Consider the following 20,159-nt stretch of genomic DNA (forward strand, 5'->3'; position numbering starts at 1 on the left):
TGATCAAAATACATGTCCATCTAAAAGCACGAACCTCATCTCTGTCCTGTAATATGGATCATAAATCTAATCCAAAGATAGGTTCTCAGGACAAAAGGCTAGGTCCAGATTTAGGCATACTTAACATTTAAATTGATAGCTATGTTTCAGTGAATCTGCCCTAAAAGTGACCGGAGACTTACTGCATGAAACTGCTATCCAGCATGATTTCCGTAACCCGGAACAGCGACATAGCACTGTACATTTCAATCATTGCACTACTGTGACATTTTGCAGATCTGTTGATAAACTTCCAGGTAGCAGTGGAACTCCATCTTCCTGAAGTTACCCTGCTCTGGAGGCTGTTTTTTTTTGTAGTTTACTAGTTTAAAAATGAAAATGAATTTAATTAATTACAGTGAAGGGAGTGGGGGAGAAGGACAATCTTATCATCTGACACAGAGGTAAGTTGCAGCACTGTGGCTAAAGTGTTGTCAAACCATATTAATTCTACAGTGTAGATGCAGTCTTTGTCTGAATCCAATCTAGCGAGCTCATAAAGCATAAGTGAGGTATTATACCAAACTGAAATTGGTGCCTACCACAACTTCTGCCTCTCTTTTCTCTTAAAAAATGATGCCACCTATGCACCGACTGCTAGAACAGGTTAGAACTAACATCCAACTGTTAGTGCTTTCTAGATCCTGCACAGCTGATAGTTTCCTTAGTTTTTAGTCTGGCTTTATTCTGTTCCTATTTTACTCACATATTTTTACATTGTAGGGTGAATTGACTAGAAATGTGTTTATAAAATGGTGTAAACATGTAATTAGTACAAGTAAATAAATACAGATAACAACAACAACAACAACATCTTTATTCTTATATCCCGCCCCATCTCCCTGAAGGGACTCAGGGTGGCTTATATAGGGACCAAGCCCAGTAATGCAACAATAAAATACAACAAGATAAAATACATTCAATTACAATGAATACAAAATATAAAAATCATAAAAGCATAAACTCAACAACAACCAATATTCAATAACCATTTTCACAAGTAATAAAGTTGTGAAAATGGGTAACATCAGGACCAGAAAGTACACTGAAAGTGTAATAATTGCATGCATGGGCATACACACAAACATGATTTATGATTTATACACATATAATCACTTTTGAGAATGTGAAAAGTGAAGACTTTCGGGGATAACACACCTTTCTGTGTTTTTCATTTTGATTTCCAGTGAACTAGATTACCAAAGAGAGGGTGAACAGTACGTTATGCTTCCAAAATAGCATCCTTTGATTAAAACTGTTGCCTGTGGGCTATGAAAATATGGGGAGGCCCTGCCTGCAAAATAATTTGAGTCTGTTGTCTTTTCATATATAAATTTTAAGAAGACACAATCTAGGGAGGTGTGCAGTGATTCATAAGAAGCTGCCTTTCATGAATTTACTGTCAGTGCTAAAATGAAACTGCTATACTCCAATGAATTTCAGCATTACAGAGTACCTTTATATTGTTTGCTTCTCCTTGTATTCTCATTACAATCAAAGTAATCTGCACAACACCAACACCACTAACAAGCAACTCTTCCCAATGGAGATATTGCACTAATGGAGGGAAGCGGTGCATGGCAAACCCCCTCCTCTCTGCACACACATGATACAAAGCTGGGCAAAGTGGGATGAAGATAGACCAAACGAAAAGAAATTAGACACACACAAGATAAAACACAAAGTGACAGCATTCTGAAAGAAGAGATTAAAGGGTGTACTAGGGATTTCTCGCGAACTTGAAAAAATATTTGTGTATGTGTGTGATGAGATAGATTATCCCAGTTTAAAAATCTGCATGTGATATGGATTGCTAAATCAATTTGTTGTTTTTTTCAACATTCTGATTAGTGAAATTGAAAATTTAACATATGTGGATGGTACCATATTGATAGCAAAAAGTGCCAATGACTTGAAGCAAGCACTGAAGAAAGTCAAGGAAGTGCAAAGACAACTTTACCACTGAAAAATCAAGAAAACAAAAATAGCAATAAACCACAAGGGGCTGATGAAGCCATCAGAATAGTTAATGATATTCTATACCTTGATTCGGAGCCCTTCCAAACAGGCCCAAAACACAGAAGTTGTCTCAGTTTTACCTGAGGGATCCAAATGAAGCCTCAGGTAAGTATCATGAGTTAAACCAGTTAAATCCTATTTAACCTTGCAGTGGTAAATGTTGACGATTCTCTGGAGCTTTGGGATACTGTGGACAGCTGTGGACTAGTGTGGCCAGATAAGTGTGGCTGTGTCTGATATGGACCACTTCACTGTCCACACAAGGCATTTGTTGTCATGTCAGGCAGAAACTCATGTAGAGCTCTGTAGCTGGTGGAGAGAAATAATGGTGACACAGATGTGGGATGACAGTCAGGGCCAGCCCTAGGTAGTTTTCAAGTGTAAGTGAACAGAATTTTGGTGCCCCACCCCAAACCAATCAGAATGTTGGGAGTTTCAGAAAGTCTTTGGGCCGGTGCTTTACCAAACTACACTTCCCAGGATTCCATGGCATTGAGACGTGACAGTTAATGTGGTGTGAAACTGCAATAATTCTGCGGTGCAGAAGTGGGGATATACTAGGGCGACTGGGCATGGGTCCAGCAGTGGGCAGCACAAGGCTGACTCTGTTTCAGCCACTTCTTCTCTCCTCCCTCCCTCAAGCCCAGGTATCTGAAGCAACCAATCAGGAGGCCACACCTCAGCCCTCCCTGGAGTGCTCAGAGAGCTCCTTCAACCCTCTCCCGAACACCCCGCCCACCCCGAGTCCCAGCTTACGACGCTGAGGAGTCGGGTGAGGACTTGGGGCTGCTACAGGAAGCACCGCAGGTCGAAGGGGCTGCCTGCCTTGGCCGCTCCATAGGCGCCCCCGGCTCCCTGGCCCCCGCTTTCCATGCCGCCACCCTCCATTCCTCACCAGCGCTGGGAGGAAGCTGCAGCTGCCACTCCCGAACTTGAGTGGCCTCCTCCTCAGGCCATGCCCCCAGAAAGGAGACTGCAACTCCCAACAGCCTCACTGCTTTGGCTGATGCTCAGGGTTGGTGGGAAATGGAGTCCAAAACACCTGGGTCACTACTGAAGCTTGCGAAGCACTTGAAGGAAGTGACTCTGTGCCTCTGCTTTAAAGTGAAGGCACCTTGGCACCACTTTTAACTGCCATGGTGGCCTGGCCACTGCAGAGGTCAGGCCGCAGCCGCGAAGGCAGGAAGGCCATGCCTGGGTGGAGGTGCCTCAACGGCACCCCCTAGGCGCCCCCTAGGCGTCTCCTAGAGGATGGCGCCTTTAGCAACCGCTTACTTTGCCTAATGGTTGAACCGCCCGATGACAGTCCAGCGGGGCTAACAAAGTCTCAGCTCAGCTGTATTGTGTAGACTCTAACCCACCACCACAGAGCTGCCAAAATAAATGATGAATCAAGCCTGGACTCCCACTAGAAGCCAATATAAAAAACACTGTGATTATCATTCACTCATTCATGAAAGACCTCATACATACAGTTGTCATAAGTCAAAACTGATTTGATGGAAAATGACAGCAATTATTCAGGACAGCTAATTATAGTTCAATTTCTATACTTTTACAAAGCTTTTGGCTTGACTAAAGTATAGACATTTTTAATGAATTGCTATTTATTTATTTATTTATTTTGTGTGAAAAATATTGCATAAATAAATAAGTATAGAACTGATGTGCTTATTAATTTTGGGTCTGCTTGGTGTTCACAGTGTTTCCTAAATGTTAGTGTTCAATCTAAGGTGACACCGAGATATTTAGGGTTGGAAGAGTGTTCAAGCTCTTGGCTTTCCCAGAAAACTTTCAATTTCCTGTTGGCTTCATGATTACATAGGCGGAAAGCACACACTTGTGTCTTGGCAGAGTTAGTGCTTCAGGTGATTATTTTTGTAGTAGCTAGAGAGATTTTTCAGAGCATTAGTAAGTTGGTTTTCAACTGTTTCAAAGTATTTTGCTTGTGTTGTTAGGCCAAGGTTATCAGCATATATAAAGCTTTTTGGGAGTGGCTGTGGCTGATCATTAGCAAAAATGTTAAACAACAACAACAACAACAACAATAATAATAATTTATTTTTCTATCCCACCACCATCTCCTCGAAGGGACTCTGGGAGGCTAACATGGGGCCAAGCCCAAAACAAGAACAAAATATGCCAGTTAAAACCAATATAAGTAAATAAAAACAATATCAGCATAACATTCAGATATAATAGACAAATTAAAAACACAAAATACAAAAAACACTGTAATGACCAAATAGGGAAGGAAGTAAAAACGAATATCACCATCAATGTATAAAATGGTGGCAATCAGTTCAAAAAGTGTGTGATTTCATTTGCCTCCTCCATCTACATTTTCTGCCCTGGAACTCCACATAGAAGCTGCGGTTTTCTAGGAGGGTCTGGATGGTTTTTGTAAAATCATAGTCTTGGTGATATGATAGACTTTATGCATCATTTTCCTATGTTGCACCGTGTCATAGACTGCCATAAGGTCCACAAACACTGTTTCTGTAATGCAGTGGTTCTCAACCTGTGTGTCCCCAGATGTTTTGGCCTTCAACTCCCAGAAATCCTAACAGCAGGTAAACTAGCAGGGATTTCTGGAAGTTGAAGACCAGAACACCTGGGGACAGGATGCTGCTGAAGCCCCCGCTTTGGGTGCAATGCCTTTCTGGGCACACCCAAAGTGGCGGCGGAGGCGGCGGCGACCACTGGGTCGCTCGCTGCAGAACCAGGAAGTATTTTGTATTCTTGTGATATTTCGCAAAATCTCACGAAATATCGCGAGATTTCTGCGAGATCTCGCGGAAATCTCATGAGATCTCATGAGAATACAAGCTACTTCCTGGTTCCGCAGTGAGTGACCCAATGGTCGCCGCCACCACCCGCCGCCGGTAAGTTTGGGAAGGGGGGGCACAATTTCGGGAGGGGGGCGCACGGCCCTAGGTTGGCTTACCACCTGGAAAAACCTAGGGTTGCTCCTGTCTGGGGACCCACAGGTTGAGAACTACTGCCATAATGCAACCTTTCTCATAGTCTTCCTCGATATACTTGGTAAAGATAAGAATTTGAGGTGTACAGTTTTTCCCTGGTATGAAGCCTGCTTGTTGTGCAATAAGCTGGGATTCAATAACAGGGTCTAGTCAATTTAATAGCATCCTCTCATATATTTTTAATTAGCAAAGTATGAATATGCTGATGGATAAATATCCACATGGCAGCCCATCTGGAGCACAGTTGGTGAAATATTAAGACTAATTGTTACATTACTGTTCACACTGCTAACATGTAGACAGATTATGAAAATAATAAAAACACATATGATTAACTCCAGCATTGAATGCAAGTGGCAGGGCATGTCAGACAACCTACTTTTTAAATTCAGGAATAATAATTTTACACCTGTGTCTGCCTACACAGAAAACTCATTCTTCTCCTTTTCTGCGCAAGTTTTCTACATATTCTGACATTTGGAAAAAGCAAGATGCTTGTGAAAATGACAAAACCTTCCTCCAACACAGGCTTAAAGTCAAATATTAAGGGATCAGCATACTGTGAACCGACCTCTTACATCCAAAATAATTTGGGAAAGAAAGTTCTCCAAATCATGTTGTCTCATTGTTCTAGGAGAGAGCGGAAACATCATTGTTCCCCTAATATGAGGGCAGCTGGCTTCCTTAAGCCACATTTTGTGTTATCTTACACAACACCTGTTTGTTTTTTCCGAAGGTTTCAGCAGACCAATCTGAGCAAATGGGTCAGAAAATATCAGCACAGGGAATTAGACTAGCGAGGGTACCTTTCCGCTGACTTCAAGCTCTCTGACTTTATGCACTCGTTTCTGCCAATGTGACATCTGGCTTCTTTATTCACTTCACACATATGCACACATACACCATGCAGCAATTTCCAGCACATGTATTTAAAACCCATTAACACATTAAGTATAATTAACCAAAAAGAAAATACTGTTTATGCATTCCAGTCTTGGGATTTAATGAAGCACTAATGCTCAATATAGTAAGTGTAAAGTTACGAGGGAACCAACAGATGTGTGACTAATGGTTGGCTCTAAGAAGCCACTGTTTACTCACATTATACATGCTCTTTTACCTGAATGGTTGCAGTGAGATGGTTCCACCAGTCGACCAGTCTTATCATAGCAGGCAAGGGCTTGGAAGCATATACCTTCTCCGCACTCTTTGGCATGTCCGTGAAATCTTCGTTCTAATTCTAACTCCATTTTTCCTACAGCAATTATGCATTCGGACCAATTTCCATGGGACCGTGTGGTAAATTCTGTGCAGGGGCATGGTTCGGTTTCAAGTTGAGGATAAACTTCTGTATTCTGGCACTTGTCTCGCTTTCTGCTTCTTCCTGTTCCGACCAGGAAAATATGTTAGCATACCATCTGCTGCGTTTGATAACAATATGTCGCATTATTTATACTCAAAGGGGTTTAATACAGCTAGAACCAACACAATCTGAAATGTAAATACAGAAGAGCTGGTTCAAAGACATCTGTTAGTCTATGCCAGTGCCGTGGAAGGCCAAGACATTGGCATAGTCTCCAGGGCAACCAGGGAGCCTGGAGGAACTTGAAGAAAAAATATTTTCAATAAATACAAAACAAGAGAAAGAGAGCAACTGATTACTTCTGTTATGGAGAGAGGGAGGGTGTGTGGTCTGTTCCTTCATAATTACTTGAAGAAAATAATTTTATTATCTTTTCTTCACTCTTTGCCTTGCAATCAACGGTTGCTTAGGGAAACCTACAACTGAAGAACGAGTAAGCTACAGCTCTTTCACTGCAACTATTTTTCAAATTAGTAGAATATACACACCACACAAAGACTTTGAGCTCATCCTTGGTAATTATCGCATTTCAATGGAACAGCTTCAGTTTTTAAAAACATCTTTCCTAAAGGGATTAACTGTATAAGTCCTTTGCACACGACACCTATATACCAACTCCTCAATCTTATGACAGGCTTATTTGTTTGCTATGTTGTGGATTCATTTACAGTTATGGCAACCCACACAAAACTTTTTACTGTTTAACTAGTTATTAGGATATGTTGCAACTGAGATATTAGCATAACATGGACTACTGTGAATGGGTCAGAGTGATTCATACCAAAGTTTTGTATTAGGGAGATAATTCTACCAGGAAACAAGATATGCCCTTGGTCAAGGTATCTAACTAGGGAACTTATAGGTAAAGAGCACAAAACTAAATTATCAAACATGTATAGCCACAGTATCAATTCCATCTGAATAAATATATCTGGAGCCTCAAAACCATAAGTCCATTTCCACCACCTCACACAAGACACCAGCCCAAAAAGCATTCTCTATTATACTTTCCGTATTTTCTTTCACAACTGCCAACTCCATTGATACAAGTCCCAACAAACTGAAACCCACCTCTGCAGGAGTCTACCATATACCATACAGTTGTGGACAAGTCTACACAGGGACCACCAAAAGCAGCATTGCCCAAACATGAATCAAGGAAGATGAAAGGCACTGCAGACTAATCCAACCAGAGAAATCAGCTATAGCAGAGCACTTGATGAACCAGCCTGGACACAGGGTATTATTTGAGAACACAGAAATGCTGGACCACTCCAGCAGCCACCATGTCAGACCACACTGAGAAGCCACTGAAATCCACAAGCATGTGGACAATTTTAACAGAAAGGAGGAAACCATGAAACCCAGATGGCTCCTGAATTCTGTAAATGGCTTCAGTGACTTATTCTTCTCTCATTTCATCACAAATTTCTCACTCACTCAATCATACCACCATACCCAACCATAGCCAGAATTCCCTTGATGGCATAACTACCACAATGGTATTTAGGACATTTTTCATGTGGCGCAATGATAGCCCTATGCTTCCATTTTACCTACCATGGCAACGTTCTATGCAATCTTCAGATATGCAGTTTAAGGAGGGGATAGGTTTTGCCTGGCTGTGCAAGGCTACCATACTAAGCCAAGCATAGGTCTGCTGCCCTCAACACAAATATTTTACTGATTAATTAAAAAATACACCAGGTGAACTGGTCTATAGCCACACAGTTTGTAACCACCAACATTCTGGATCTCCAAATAAGAATGTTGTTAGAGCTTAAGATCTTGACCCTTTTATAATTTGAGAAAGAGTGAAAGGGAAGAGATCTTCAAGTGCAGCTAAGGAAAAATATAGCTGCCATCCTGGAGAACTGCTAGCAGACCGAGCTGGCAATACTGAGCTATAAAGCAATATCCTGTATTTCTATGGATTGCCCCACCAGCAAATTCTATAAATTTGCTGTCCTTTCTGTTTTTCCAAAAATTCTGCCCACTTGTTACAAAGTGGGTTTGTCCTGAGTGGACATTTTCCCCCTTTATTCCATTGTAAGCCAGCATCAATGGCAAAATTTCACTTAGTATGAACAACTAATATAATAAGTTTGCTCACACAGCACCTGTCAAGTATTAGTGAAATTGGAAATCCATATTTAAGCTAATTATCAGCTTCCTCCCATAGATACTTAGGCTGATAAGAACACAGTCTAGCTATACTGCATAAAAAAGAATATTCAATCTATTTTCCAAATGCTTTTTTAGTTGGCACAGTAACATTTGCAGAGTCAGTATTTTTAAAGATTATCAAAAATTACTTTTTCTCAAGTCCCAGTAGTATTATAGAATTTTTCTATTTAATTTCAATAGAAAGAGCTTTTTAACATTAGCAGAAGTGTAAACTGGAGAGAAAAGAAACCCCACAAATGGTGCAGTAAAATCTATTTCCTCTTCATACAAGACATTCAGTTTCAGTGCCAGAAATATACATATTTGACCTTGTTCATAATTAAAGAAGATAAATATGATTTTCTTGAACATAATGCTTAACCCCCTCTTCCAACACTGGCTTCATAATACAGATTGTAAAGTAGTGTACCCTCAAATTAAATTTTAACAGGCATATGCTTGGGGATGCTCCTTAGATGAATAATACACATCCCATACGTCAATGGTTCTCAACCTGTGGGTCTCCAGATGTTTTGGCCTTCAACTCCCAGAAATCCTAACAGCTGGTAAATGGGCTGGGTTTTCTGGGAGTTGAAGGCCCAAACACCTGGGGACCCACAGGTTGAGAACCACTACCATACATGGATATAAGCACAAAATAAAATATGTTATTAAAATAAAATTTAAGTGGGTGGCAAATTGTTGTACATATTTTACATTAATTTGGATCAAACATAGGACAATTTTCACTAAATGTCCCAAAACTGACACATTGTTCTGATGAAAGAACAATGTTTATTCCAATGGACACAATATCTATTTTCGGAATCAACCAAAGTCAGCCTTCCATATCTGTGGGTTTGAGTTTTGCTGATTTTATTATTCATGATTTTCATTTAAATGTTCTCTCTAGGAATCTCTAGGTCTGTGCTGGAGGATGAAGAGATTCCTAGAGAGGTTTTCTCTTAAGTTTTTAAAAAACTAGCATTTTTAATTCACAGGTTTGTTTTTTTTGGGGGGGGGGGGTTACTTTTACATGGGTCCTGTGGCCTTTACTCCAGCAAATATGGAGGGGCGACTGTAAAGCATGAGACTGATAATTCATATAAACCTTGACAAGAAAAAATCATTGGGCTGTCTCTGACTGTTTCTATCTATCAACAGAATGGGAACCCTTTGTGAAACTGATTGCCTGTCCTATTTTAGTCCCCAGTAGGCTTTGGCCCAGATCTGTTTGACCAAAAGTTATTTATAATATTTGGTGGTCCATTTTGTGTAATCCTCCAAAAACAGATTGGGGAGGAGAGAACCTACAAGTTGGGCAAAATGGGTCAAGAGAGCCAGATTTATCGGCTACTGAAGAGGACGGAATTACGTTTGCATTATACCTGAGGCAGTGGTCTGCCGTGGTGCTCTTGGAGAAGATCCTGCAATGTCTTTTCTCCTTCCCCAGCAGAGGAAATGTCCTCTAGGCTTCTTTTCCAGATAAGCTCCTCTTGGGAACTCACTTTCCCAGCAGCACTTGCATGGGGCAGGCATTGAAAAGTCTCTCAGAGCATGATGGGGGTTGAATTTTTCTCTCTCTTTGTTTTTCAGCCAATAAAAGGCCTGGTTATTTATTATTTACTTTTTATACCCCGTCTTTTTCACCACACATAGAGGCTTCCAAACTCTGGCAAAACTTCAATGCCGAATCATAAAACAACAATTTGCTCTGGCTGCTGAGAATGGACACAACTGGCAACTACAATTCCCAGAACCCTCTCTTGCAGATTGTCTTATTTTTTTAAAAAAATGTGATGGTAAAAACTTAAAATAATTCTAAAAATCAGTAGATTGGTGAACTGTTCTGAAACTTGGCAAGCCTGAAGTCTAGAACTGAGGTAGGTTTCATGCCGAGAGGCCTTGAAATGACTGAGGATTGAGCCTTTAAAGTTTCCCATTGTAGTCAATGAACCAAATCTTTGCTGAATGAAAACAGCAACACTCCTCTCGATTTAAGTAACTTCCCAGTAAATAGAATGAGGGGTTAGCCAAAAATGGACACCCAAATGGGATGCCTTTTGGCCGAATTGCACAAGCCTATCTCCCAGATTTGAACCCAAGGACTGGAAGATTCTCTTGAACAGATTTGGTGGAAAAGTGGTTTTTAGAGGATAGTGAAGAAAGAGAAGTCCTGCTGTACAGTTCAGCCCACACAAAGGTGGTGGGAAGTGGCAATAAATGTCATTACTTTGTTTGGGGAGTTAAAGAAAGGATATTCTTTTCTATCTGACCAGATTATAAGATATTATAAAAGAAAGAACAAATAAATTCAGTTTAAATATTATTGGACTAGCATGGTAACTTCTTCCTTTGTGCTGGCTCCCACATCACTCCAATGAAATTTAAATGAAAGATAAAATCTGAATAAAGACCTGGGAAGTTGCCAAGTTATTGCTGCAAGTCTGTGGGAGCTGGCAGTGTTTGTACAGCAATTTCCCATATAAATATGATAGGAGCATGTTGTTTCAATTTAATTATTTTCTGCGTCAGTCCTCATAGAAAACAGAAGCAGAGCTAGGAACACAATCTGATGGGGATTAGTCCAATCCCTTGTTTGGGATATAGATTCCTCAGAAATTATAGACCATCCAAAACAATGCCTCCCAAAATGAGGACACAAAACTTGCCAGATTCTCTTGTTTTGTGGGCCTCCACATAGTCCGATCTGTATTTTAATGTAAACCATCTTGAATCTCAGTTGTGGGGAAAAGGAAATAAGGAAGAAAACAAAAGGACACACACTAAAAAAAATGTTTCACAGTCTTTTTCTTCAAGGCTGGGAAAGAAAGTGCACATGAAACCATGTTCACTTTAGGGAATGAGCATACTGATAAAGCATTTCAAACTATTGTCCTAGCAAATGAATAAGGGACTCAATTAGTCTTCTGCAAGGCTCCAATCCTTTCTATGTTGGCCAGTAGATAGAACTTTGTTCACATTGGTCCTTTCATCATCTGTCATGGTATAAAAGTGCAACATATTTAGAGGATCACTACTTCTTGGTTTAGGAAGGGACATAGTCCTTGCGTTGTTGAAGGCTTTCATGGCCGGAATCACTGGGTTGTTGTGGGTGTTTCCAGGCTGTATGGCCATGTTTCAGAAGCATTCTCTCCCACATCTAAGTCAGGCATCCTCAGAGGTGCCTGCCATAGATGTGGGTGAAAATTCAGGAGAGAATGCTTCTGGAACATGGCTATACAACCTGGAAAACTCACAACAACCCAGACATAGCCCTTATTTCACATATCTTCTTTTTATTCCCTGCCTTATTCCAAGAGGCATATCATGCTTGTCATCAATTCTATGAAGCAGGCTTGGCAAAATAAGAGGGAGCAGACTCTTTACTCCATGGAAGATGACCAGATTAGATGTTGCATGCCAACATAAGCAAAAATATTTATCCTTAGAAGTGGCTGACCATAGTGAAGGGATCACTGACAAAGAGCTGGATCTCTTTTCTACAACTGTTTTCTGCTCAAATAATTTCCCATCTTTTCCCACCCCACTTTCAAAGTACTCAGGAAAAAAAAGTTTGGTCTACAATTCACTGAATCCTCACATCCATGGTAAGTGAGCGAGTCTTGGGAATTGTCATCCAAAAAGGGAAATTTTCCAGGCTCTGTTCCAAACTGAGATAAAGCAATTGGGACAGGAGATCTTGAATAAAGGTGAGTGAGCACCTTTCTTCTTTTGCTCCCTCCCTAAAAAGTGTTGGGAGAAAGTTTTGTCTATTTTGTTTGACCCTGATCTGAACATTTGAATATTTTTTTCTATTCTGTATCTATTTCTAATCTTAAGGTTATTATCGTATCTACTTCAAATCAATCCTAAAAGAAAAAGCATAAATTATACAAGAAATATTATGTAGTCACATTTTGTGCTCATGCCATTACATTTTTTCTATTTCCACTTAAAAGCAGAATGCTTTATTTATTTGGGCATTCCATTAGCCAAGGTGATACATCAAAGCCTTGAACAACAAAGTACAAAAATGAAACATGACAGCTTTAGTAAATATTCCCAGCATGAGCAGGTTCCAGAACTGAATATTAGGAATTCATGGGAGCTATAACATTTTTGTTCCCTTTTTCATCTTGTTAGGATTAGAATAGCATTAAACCAATTAAAGGTTACTCTGTTGTTGCAGGAAAAGTATCATGCAGTTTTTCAATAACATCACTGCATTGCTGGTTCACAAGAGAATCAAACTGCTTTATTCATGAGCACCGTGCATTAAATAATAAGAGCTGCTCTTGCTTAGAAATTATGATTATAGTTTTTCATGTTGATTCTTTCTTTGTAAAGGAGCTGAATAATATAATGATGCTTTCTGTGCTCAAAGACCAAGAAAAATTCTCATTTGTTCTGAATTCTATTGATATAATTGCAAGCCTAAATTAGCATAGCACCATTGTATTAATGGAAAACTGGTAAGTTAACACTTATGTAGGTTTCAAGGATTCAATCCATCTGTACTACTTGCAAAGAACAACTGAGTGTAGGCCATTGTTTACCAATACATATAGCTCCATTCCTGCCATAAAGCAATTATGAAATGGCCAATTTTACAGCAGGGTAGATATTTTGTTTTGAGGTAAAAATCAGGCTATGTAATGGAATTAAACATAAAGAGTGGATACTATGTGAATTCTAGGCCAGCAGAATGGACTAGACAATACCTCACCAAACCACAAATCCCAGTGTTCCATAGAGGAGCCAAAGTTGTCAGTTAAAGTTGTCAGACTGATATAACTCACTATTGCAGATTGGATGGTCCTGTTATCAGCCCTTTGGATGAACTATGAAATTACTTAAAAGGCAGATGAAATGAGGGATACAAAATATACTTCTTTTTCTTTAAAAATAACAACAACAACAACAACAACAACAACAACAAGGTTATGAGGTATATCACAATCCTCAGAGGTTGTGAGGGATATACCTCACAAGCTCTGAGAATGCCTGCCATAGATGTGTGCCAAACGTCACGAGGGAATACTTCTGAAACATGGCCATACAGCCCGGAAAACACACAACAACCCTGTGATTCCGGCCATGAAAGCCTTCAACAACAACAACAACAACAATTATTTACATAGCCCAAAAACACAAAATTCTTTGTGTCTTGGTTTTAGACCTTTTCCTGGGGTGATTTGGGGTGTTGATTCAGAAAATTGCATTTGATAGACTGTATCAGCTCTAGTTTCTTAGATATGATGTGTTGAATTGCTAGAAAGTTTGTATTATAAATCTGTTCTTTTGGTATCAAATAAGTAGATACCCTATGCTTTAAATTTTAGTATGTTTCCTTCATGCTTAAAAGACATTCATTTAAATACTACATTGAAATATCCTGATTTTTATGTGTGAGAAGAGTGAAGAGTTGGCATATGTTCTGCATCTCAAAAACTAGAGTTGACGTGGGAAAACTGGTGCCATTTTTTGGAATCAGTGTGTTGGTCACAGTGTTATAAAAGGTGGGATGCTGAGGCTGAAAAAGGCTTAATGACATTTGGTAAATGCATAACTGAGAAGGGACTTAAACCAGGAAGCTTCATATTTCACAACTCAGTCAAAATTAACAGTTCTGCTATTCCCTAGATCAGTGTCACAACCCCCTCTAATACACCAATTCTCCTCGATAAGAGTACATTGCAGATGTAATAGTTTTATGCTACGCTAACTGTCAACACAGAAAGTTCATCATGGCAACACAGCAGTGTTGTTCTTCTTTGACAAGCCATCTGTGAAGTGCTGGCTGGTGGAGCTCTTCTAAGTGGTCTCTGGACTTGTCTCTGTGAGAGGCAGATATGTTTCAGTATGCTGCCAAGTATGTCTCATATTCAAGATAATCCATCTAGTTTGACATCAGAATTAGAATTCAAGAGCAAAAAACCTATGCTAAAAAGTAAAGGAATTTTGCTGACACACTGAGTGTGCATGGAAAAAAAATCAGTGACTGCCTATGGTTAATCAAGATAGATACAAAGCTGGCTGGAAAAGGCCTGAAAATAAAGGTATGAAAGGGGAACAAACACTTGGGGCCACCTTTTCTTGACAGGAATTGATCAAATCTCTTGAACGGGATGCATGTTCAACTGGAGTCACAGGCCATCCTAGACAAATCCTCCCAAGCTGAGGACTTCCTAGACCTAGAACCATATCACATTAATATAGGGATTTGCCCCACATCAGGGTGAATCTGTGGGGGTCTCAGCATGGGGCGAGGACAATCCATTGTCTGGCTTCCCACTTACCTCAACCCAAGGGAGGAAGCATCCGCCACCCAGCTTCTCCCCACTGATCCTAATACAACACGGGAAGCCTCTCATGTTGCCGCAGCAGCAGCATCCACTAGTTCCTCTTACTTTCGCCAAGGAGCCCCACTGGAAGTAGATGTACATCATGGGATGGGAGCTGGTGAGCCCCGCGGCAAAAGGGAAGAGGAACCAGCATACAAAGGGCAATTTAGCCTGTCTGATGAGGTTATTAGTTATCCAAATTTATCTAATATTCATCATCCATTGTTATCATAATAACAACAAGGCATCTGCTCCCGTTCCACTAGCATTGGAAAAAAAGCTTCCAGCTCATATCCTCATACTGTTCCTCCCCATCTCCTCCAATGCTGCCTATTTGGAAACCTCCCTCTAAATGGCAAGGCATAATGCAGCCCCTCTGACATGAGAAACCAGATGCCCCTTGCTGCCACTACCCTATACTGGAGACCTCAGACATCTGAGACCAGCCTTAGGCAATGGTCAGCTATCCGAGCTTTTATACCTACTTTTCAGTGATCTGCTATTAACAACTATTGGTGCATCTACAGTGTAGACTTAGGGTGCTTACGGACAGGGAAGAAATGTGTGCCAAAGTGGGTTTTAAAAATCCACTTGGGTGCACATTTCTGTCTCCCACCCCAAGAAAAACCCAGGCTTTCCCTGGGAAGTGTCTAGATGCCATCCCAGTAACTACCGGGATGTCATGCAGCCATCTTGAAACCCCTCTTAAAATTAAAAAACTTACTGGGCCACCATTAAGGTGGTCCTTCAGTCCTCCTGGCATGTAGAAATGATGCACCAGGAGATCGGGGGGGGGGGGGGGGGCAAGGAGGTGGGTGCCATCCCACACCTTTGAGCTCCAGGATCCCAAAAGTTGCCTGATGGTTGTGGGGACTCACTCCAGGTAGTTCCAATTGGTGCTGGACCTACCCAAGGGTGATTCCTCACAGGCCCAATAGCTCATTAGACTCGGGCTGTTTAGGAAGGCCTGGATCTAACAGTGTATCTAATTAATTCATTTTAACCGGAGGTGTCATTTGCATGCCTCTCTTAAAACCATGACAAATCTCGGTTTAAAGGCCTGTCTGGATGGGCCCTTAATTCAATTTAAAACCACTTTAATTACCATGGCTCAATGCTCTGGAATCTTGGGAGCTGTAATTTAGTGAAGCTCCTGCACTCTTTGGAAGAGAAGACTAAAGACCATGAAAATGAAAAACTGCAACTTCCATGGTATTAGGCTTGCTCAAATAATTCGATTTCCCTGTTACTCATTACTAATTCGTTACTTTTGTAACTTGTTTTGCAAATCACACAAACATGTGTAAGTGCACTGGGGCAACCTAGCGTGTTGTTTCCAACTTGTGGCCAATCAGAGAGCACGTTTAACCCAGGGGAGGGGCTGGTAGTACGTCCTGAATGAAAAGACCGTGCACGGGCGCCTCGTGGCTCATTTCGGCTCGGGATCTTCAGAGAGAGGGTGGGTTGGGAGTGAGATTCCGTACTAGGCAGGCAAGATTGCTGCGTCACAGCTTCTGAGCTAGAGCTACATAATACATATCAGAAGACCGGGAGAAAAGGTTGGGTGGGTGAGGTGGGGTGGGGTGGGGTGGGAAACTGTTGGGTGTTTCTGAATTTTTTTTCCAAAGGGCCTGTGGCCTTTTCCCCTCACAAGCTTGGTGTTTGCCATTTTCCCACCCGGCCTGCAATTTTTCTGCTGCGCCATTGCCTGTTGCGGGCGGGGTGGGCTTTCGTGACGTTTTGATTAGGATACTTTTCTTTTTTCAACGCTAGTAGCAAGTCTGGGAAAAGGGTTTTGGGAAAAAAGGGAGCCTGATTTTGCTTCCCCCTCTTTCCTTTCCTTCTCGGCTGCTCAAGTAGGGCTTTTTGTCTGTGCCAGGGCCGCAGTGAATCAAAATCAAAGTTTGGCAAAAGGGTTGCACGTCCCATCGTCCTTTGTAGAACAACACCTGTTTTGGGAAAAAAGGGAGCCTGATTTTGCTTCCCCCTCTTTCCTTTCCTCCTCGGCTGCTCAAGTAGGGGTTTTGGTCTGTGCCAGGGCCGCAGTGAATCAAAAGCAAAGTCTGGCAAAAGGGTTGCACGTCCCATCGTCCTTTGTAGAACAACACCTGTTTTGGGAAAAAGGGGAGCCTGATTTTGCTTCCCCCTCTTTCCTTTCCTTCTCGGCTGCTCAAGTAGGGGTTTTGGTCTGTGCCAGGGCCGCAGTGAATCAAAAGCAAAGTCTGGCAAAAGGGTTGCACCTCCCATCGTCCTTTGTAGAACAACACCTGTTTTGGGAAAAAAGGGAGCCTGATTTTGCTTCCCCCTCTTTCCTTTCCTTCTTGGCTGCTCAAGTAGGGGTTTTGGTCTGTACCAGGGCTGCAGTGAATCAAAAGCAAAGTCTAGCAAAAGGGTTGCACCTCCCATCGTCCTTTGTAGAACAACACCTGTTTTGGGAAAAAAGGGAGCCTAATTTTGCTTCCCCCTCTTTCCTTTCCTTCTCGGCTGCTCAAGTAGGGCTTGCTGCAAATCTCTTTCTCCTATATTAACCCTATCAAGGTCTGGAAAATACAGGTATCCCCTTTTTAACGAATAACAATAAGAACAACTGCAATAGAAGGGTTTGCGGCAGTTAGACCCAGAACACATTGCCAATCAAGAAACAACACATCTTTCCCCCCAGTAACACAATACCTTCCTCCCTTCTGTTACCTGAAAACACTCCCGTTATCATGAAGCGTTCAGCTGAACGCGGGTCTGGTTGAGCAAGTCCTGCTAGTGGTCAAGCAACACCCCGGACACTGTGGGGGCCAAAAAAGTTAGGGTGGGTCCCATCCGTCTGGAACGCGGAACGATGGGAGTGGGTGGACTTGATGAAGAAGCTGGCTGTTCGACTGCTGAAAGTTCACAGCCCTCCACCCGGAGCCATTTCTCGGTTGGAGCTGAGACAAGTGGACGATCAATGGAACATGCAGGTGTTGCCGTCCTGGAACTACAGGTGGTGGATAGTGAGGATCTTGATAACCCCACCCCTCCACCCGCTACTGACAGTGAGGAGGAGGTAGAGGAGGTAGTACCATCAAATCATAGTCTTTCTCATGCTGCTGAAAGGGTGCCCACGACTCCTATCTCCCTGGGCGTCGGCACAGTGGCTGTGGGGAGGCCAAGGTCATATATTTGGGACCATTTCCATGTCCACACTCAGCGTGCCACTTTGGCAGTTTGTAGACACTGTGGGGCAAATATCAGCAGAGGCAGAGACCTGAGACATCTTGCGACCTCGGGGTTGAGCTCTCACATGAAGCGACACCATCCCTCGATATCGGTAGGAGGGGGAGCTGCAAGCCCTTGCAGTGGCAGCATTAGCACACAAAGTTCTCCTGGTGTAGATGGTGGAAGGCAGACACAGTCCACCTTGGAGGATTGGGGCATGCCTTTAGCCAGGAAGAGAACAGGGGAAACATTACCCACACCCCAGCAGATAACCCAAAGTGTGGGAGAGATGATGGCCCTTGATCACCATCCCTTCCGCCTTCCCCTTGGGTGGTGGGGTGTTGGCGTGGGAAGAGGCTAAGGTCGCTAAAGCAGAAAACTTTGTGGGAGGGCCGCGCCGATCTCTCAGGGATGCATGCCGGCCAACTGTGGCCGGCTCAGGGTGGGGTCTTTGCTGCCTGCGGCTTTTTTCTTTCTTTTCTTTTTGCTGCCTCTCGGCCTACGTGGTCGAGTTTCCCACGATGCACCGCATCTCTCTTCTCTCACGGCTGTCCTTCCGCACACTTTTGGGCAATTTTTCCCAGATCCTTCCTTTGGGGCGGGGTCCTCTGTTTTTCTCTCTCTCTCTCTCTAGGGGATGCATGCCGGCCAACTGTGGCCGGCCCGGCTCAATTTGTGGTCTTTGCTGCCTGCGGCTTTTTTCTTTCTTTTCTTTTCTTTTTGCTGCCTCTCGGCCTACGTGGTCGAGTTTCCCACGATGCACCGCATCTCTCTTCTCTCGCGGCTGTCCTTCCGTTCATATTTGGGCAATTTTTCCCAGATCCTTCCTTTGGGGTGGGGTCCTCTGTTTTTTTTTCTCTCTCTCTCTAGGGGATGCATGCCGGCCAACTGTGGCCGGCGCAGGGTGGGGTCTTTGCTGCTGAGATAGACATTGGGGTTCGGATCCCCACGGGGATTTTTTCTTTCTGCTTTTTTCTCCATCTTGGACATTGCGGTTCGGATCACCACGTTGATTTTTTCTTTCTTTTTGCTCCAATTTTTCCCACTCCCCCTGCCAGTGCTTTTAATGGATCCAAACCCTCATGTGTATCTCTGCAGCTAAGCCCCCGCCCTACTGCTTTATGGAAAGGGTCAGGGGTGTGGGATCCATGCCCCCATGTCTATTTCCGCAGTTTAAGCCCACGCCCTGCTGCTTTGGGGAAAGGGGCGGGGGTGGGAGACGGCCCACGGTGGCCGGCTCCCCAGGGGAGTGGGATCCAAGCCCCCATTTTGCCATCAGGCGATAAATCAAACCAACGTCGCACAAATCTTACATTTCTTGGGAGGGGGAGGGGCTTCACCACTGTAGTATAATGGCCTCCAATATGGATGCCTGGGGAAAGTCATTGCGCATTGTGGCAGGCAGCACAATGTGTCTCTTGGCCAATGGCCCCCAATGCCCTAACATTTTGACAGATTTACGGGCACTGAAACAATGTTACACAAGTAGAAGAAGGACTTTCACAGTGAAGGAACCCCTATTGAACAGGAAATAACAATTCAAAAGCAGGAACAGATTTTTTGCAATTGGTAAATAAAGTTTTTTTATATGAACTATAAAATTGCGCAATAAATCTTAGGAAAGGGCAAACGCTCTGCAATTTAGCGAACAAGCAGGGTGGATTGTGTTCTCCCACTGTACCAAATTTGATCAGTATAGCTGAAAAAATGAGTGCAGGAGAGCCCCCTAACTCCCCCCCCTCTTGGGCTGTTTTTGGGCGACTGCGCATGCGCGTCCGATATTAACGAATTAATTTAGAAAATAACAAATTTTCGTTAATTTCGAATTTTTTTTGGGACAAAATTCGGAAATGACTTCAGAAACGAATCGCCACCCCCCTCTACTTTTGAAATGAGTTTAGAATCAATTTTTTCGTGGATTGCTCAAGCCTACATGGTATTATAGGATTGAGCCATGGTGGTTAGAGTGATGTTAAACTGTATTGATTATACTGTGTAGATACACTCTAACCCTAACACTTGAATGAAATGATTCTAGTCTATATTGCA

General features: G+C 42.4%; 1 protein-coding gene across 1 annotated transcript in view; it reads right to left on the reverse strand.

Moving 5' to 3' along the window:
• thsd7b (thrombospondin type 1 domain containing 7B) overlaps positions 1-20,159 on the reverse strand; it is a 629,413-nt gene that overhangs the window by 141,754 nt on the left and 467,500 nt on the right. The window contains exon 14 of the mRNA XM_062966810.1: positions 6,163-6,426. Within this exon, the coding sequence (XP_062822880.1) occupies positions 6,163-6,426 (264 nt within the window). The remainder of the gene's footprint in view (positions 1-6,162; positions 6,427-20,159) is intronic.

Source organism: Anolis carolinensis, chromosome 1, assembly GCF_035594765.1.
Source record: "Anolis carolinensis isolate JA03-04 chromosome 1, rAnoCar3.1.pri, whole genome shotgun sequence".
NCBI lineage: Eukaryota > Metazoa > Chordata > Lepidosauria > Squamata > Dactyloidae > Anolis > Anolis carolinensis.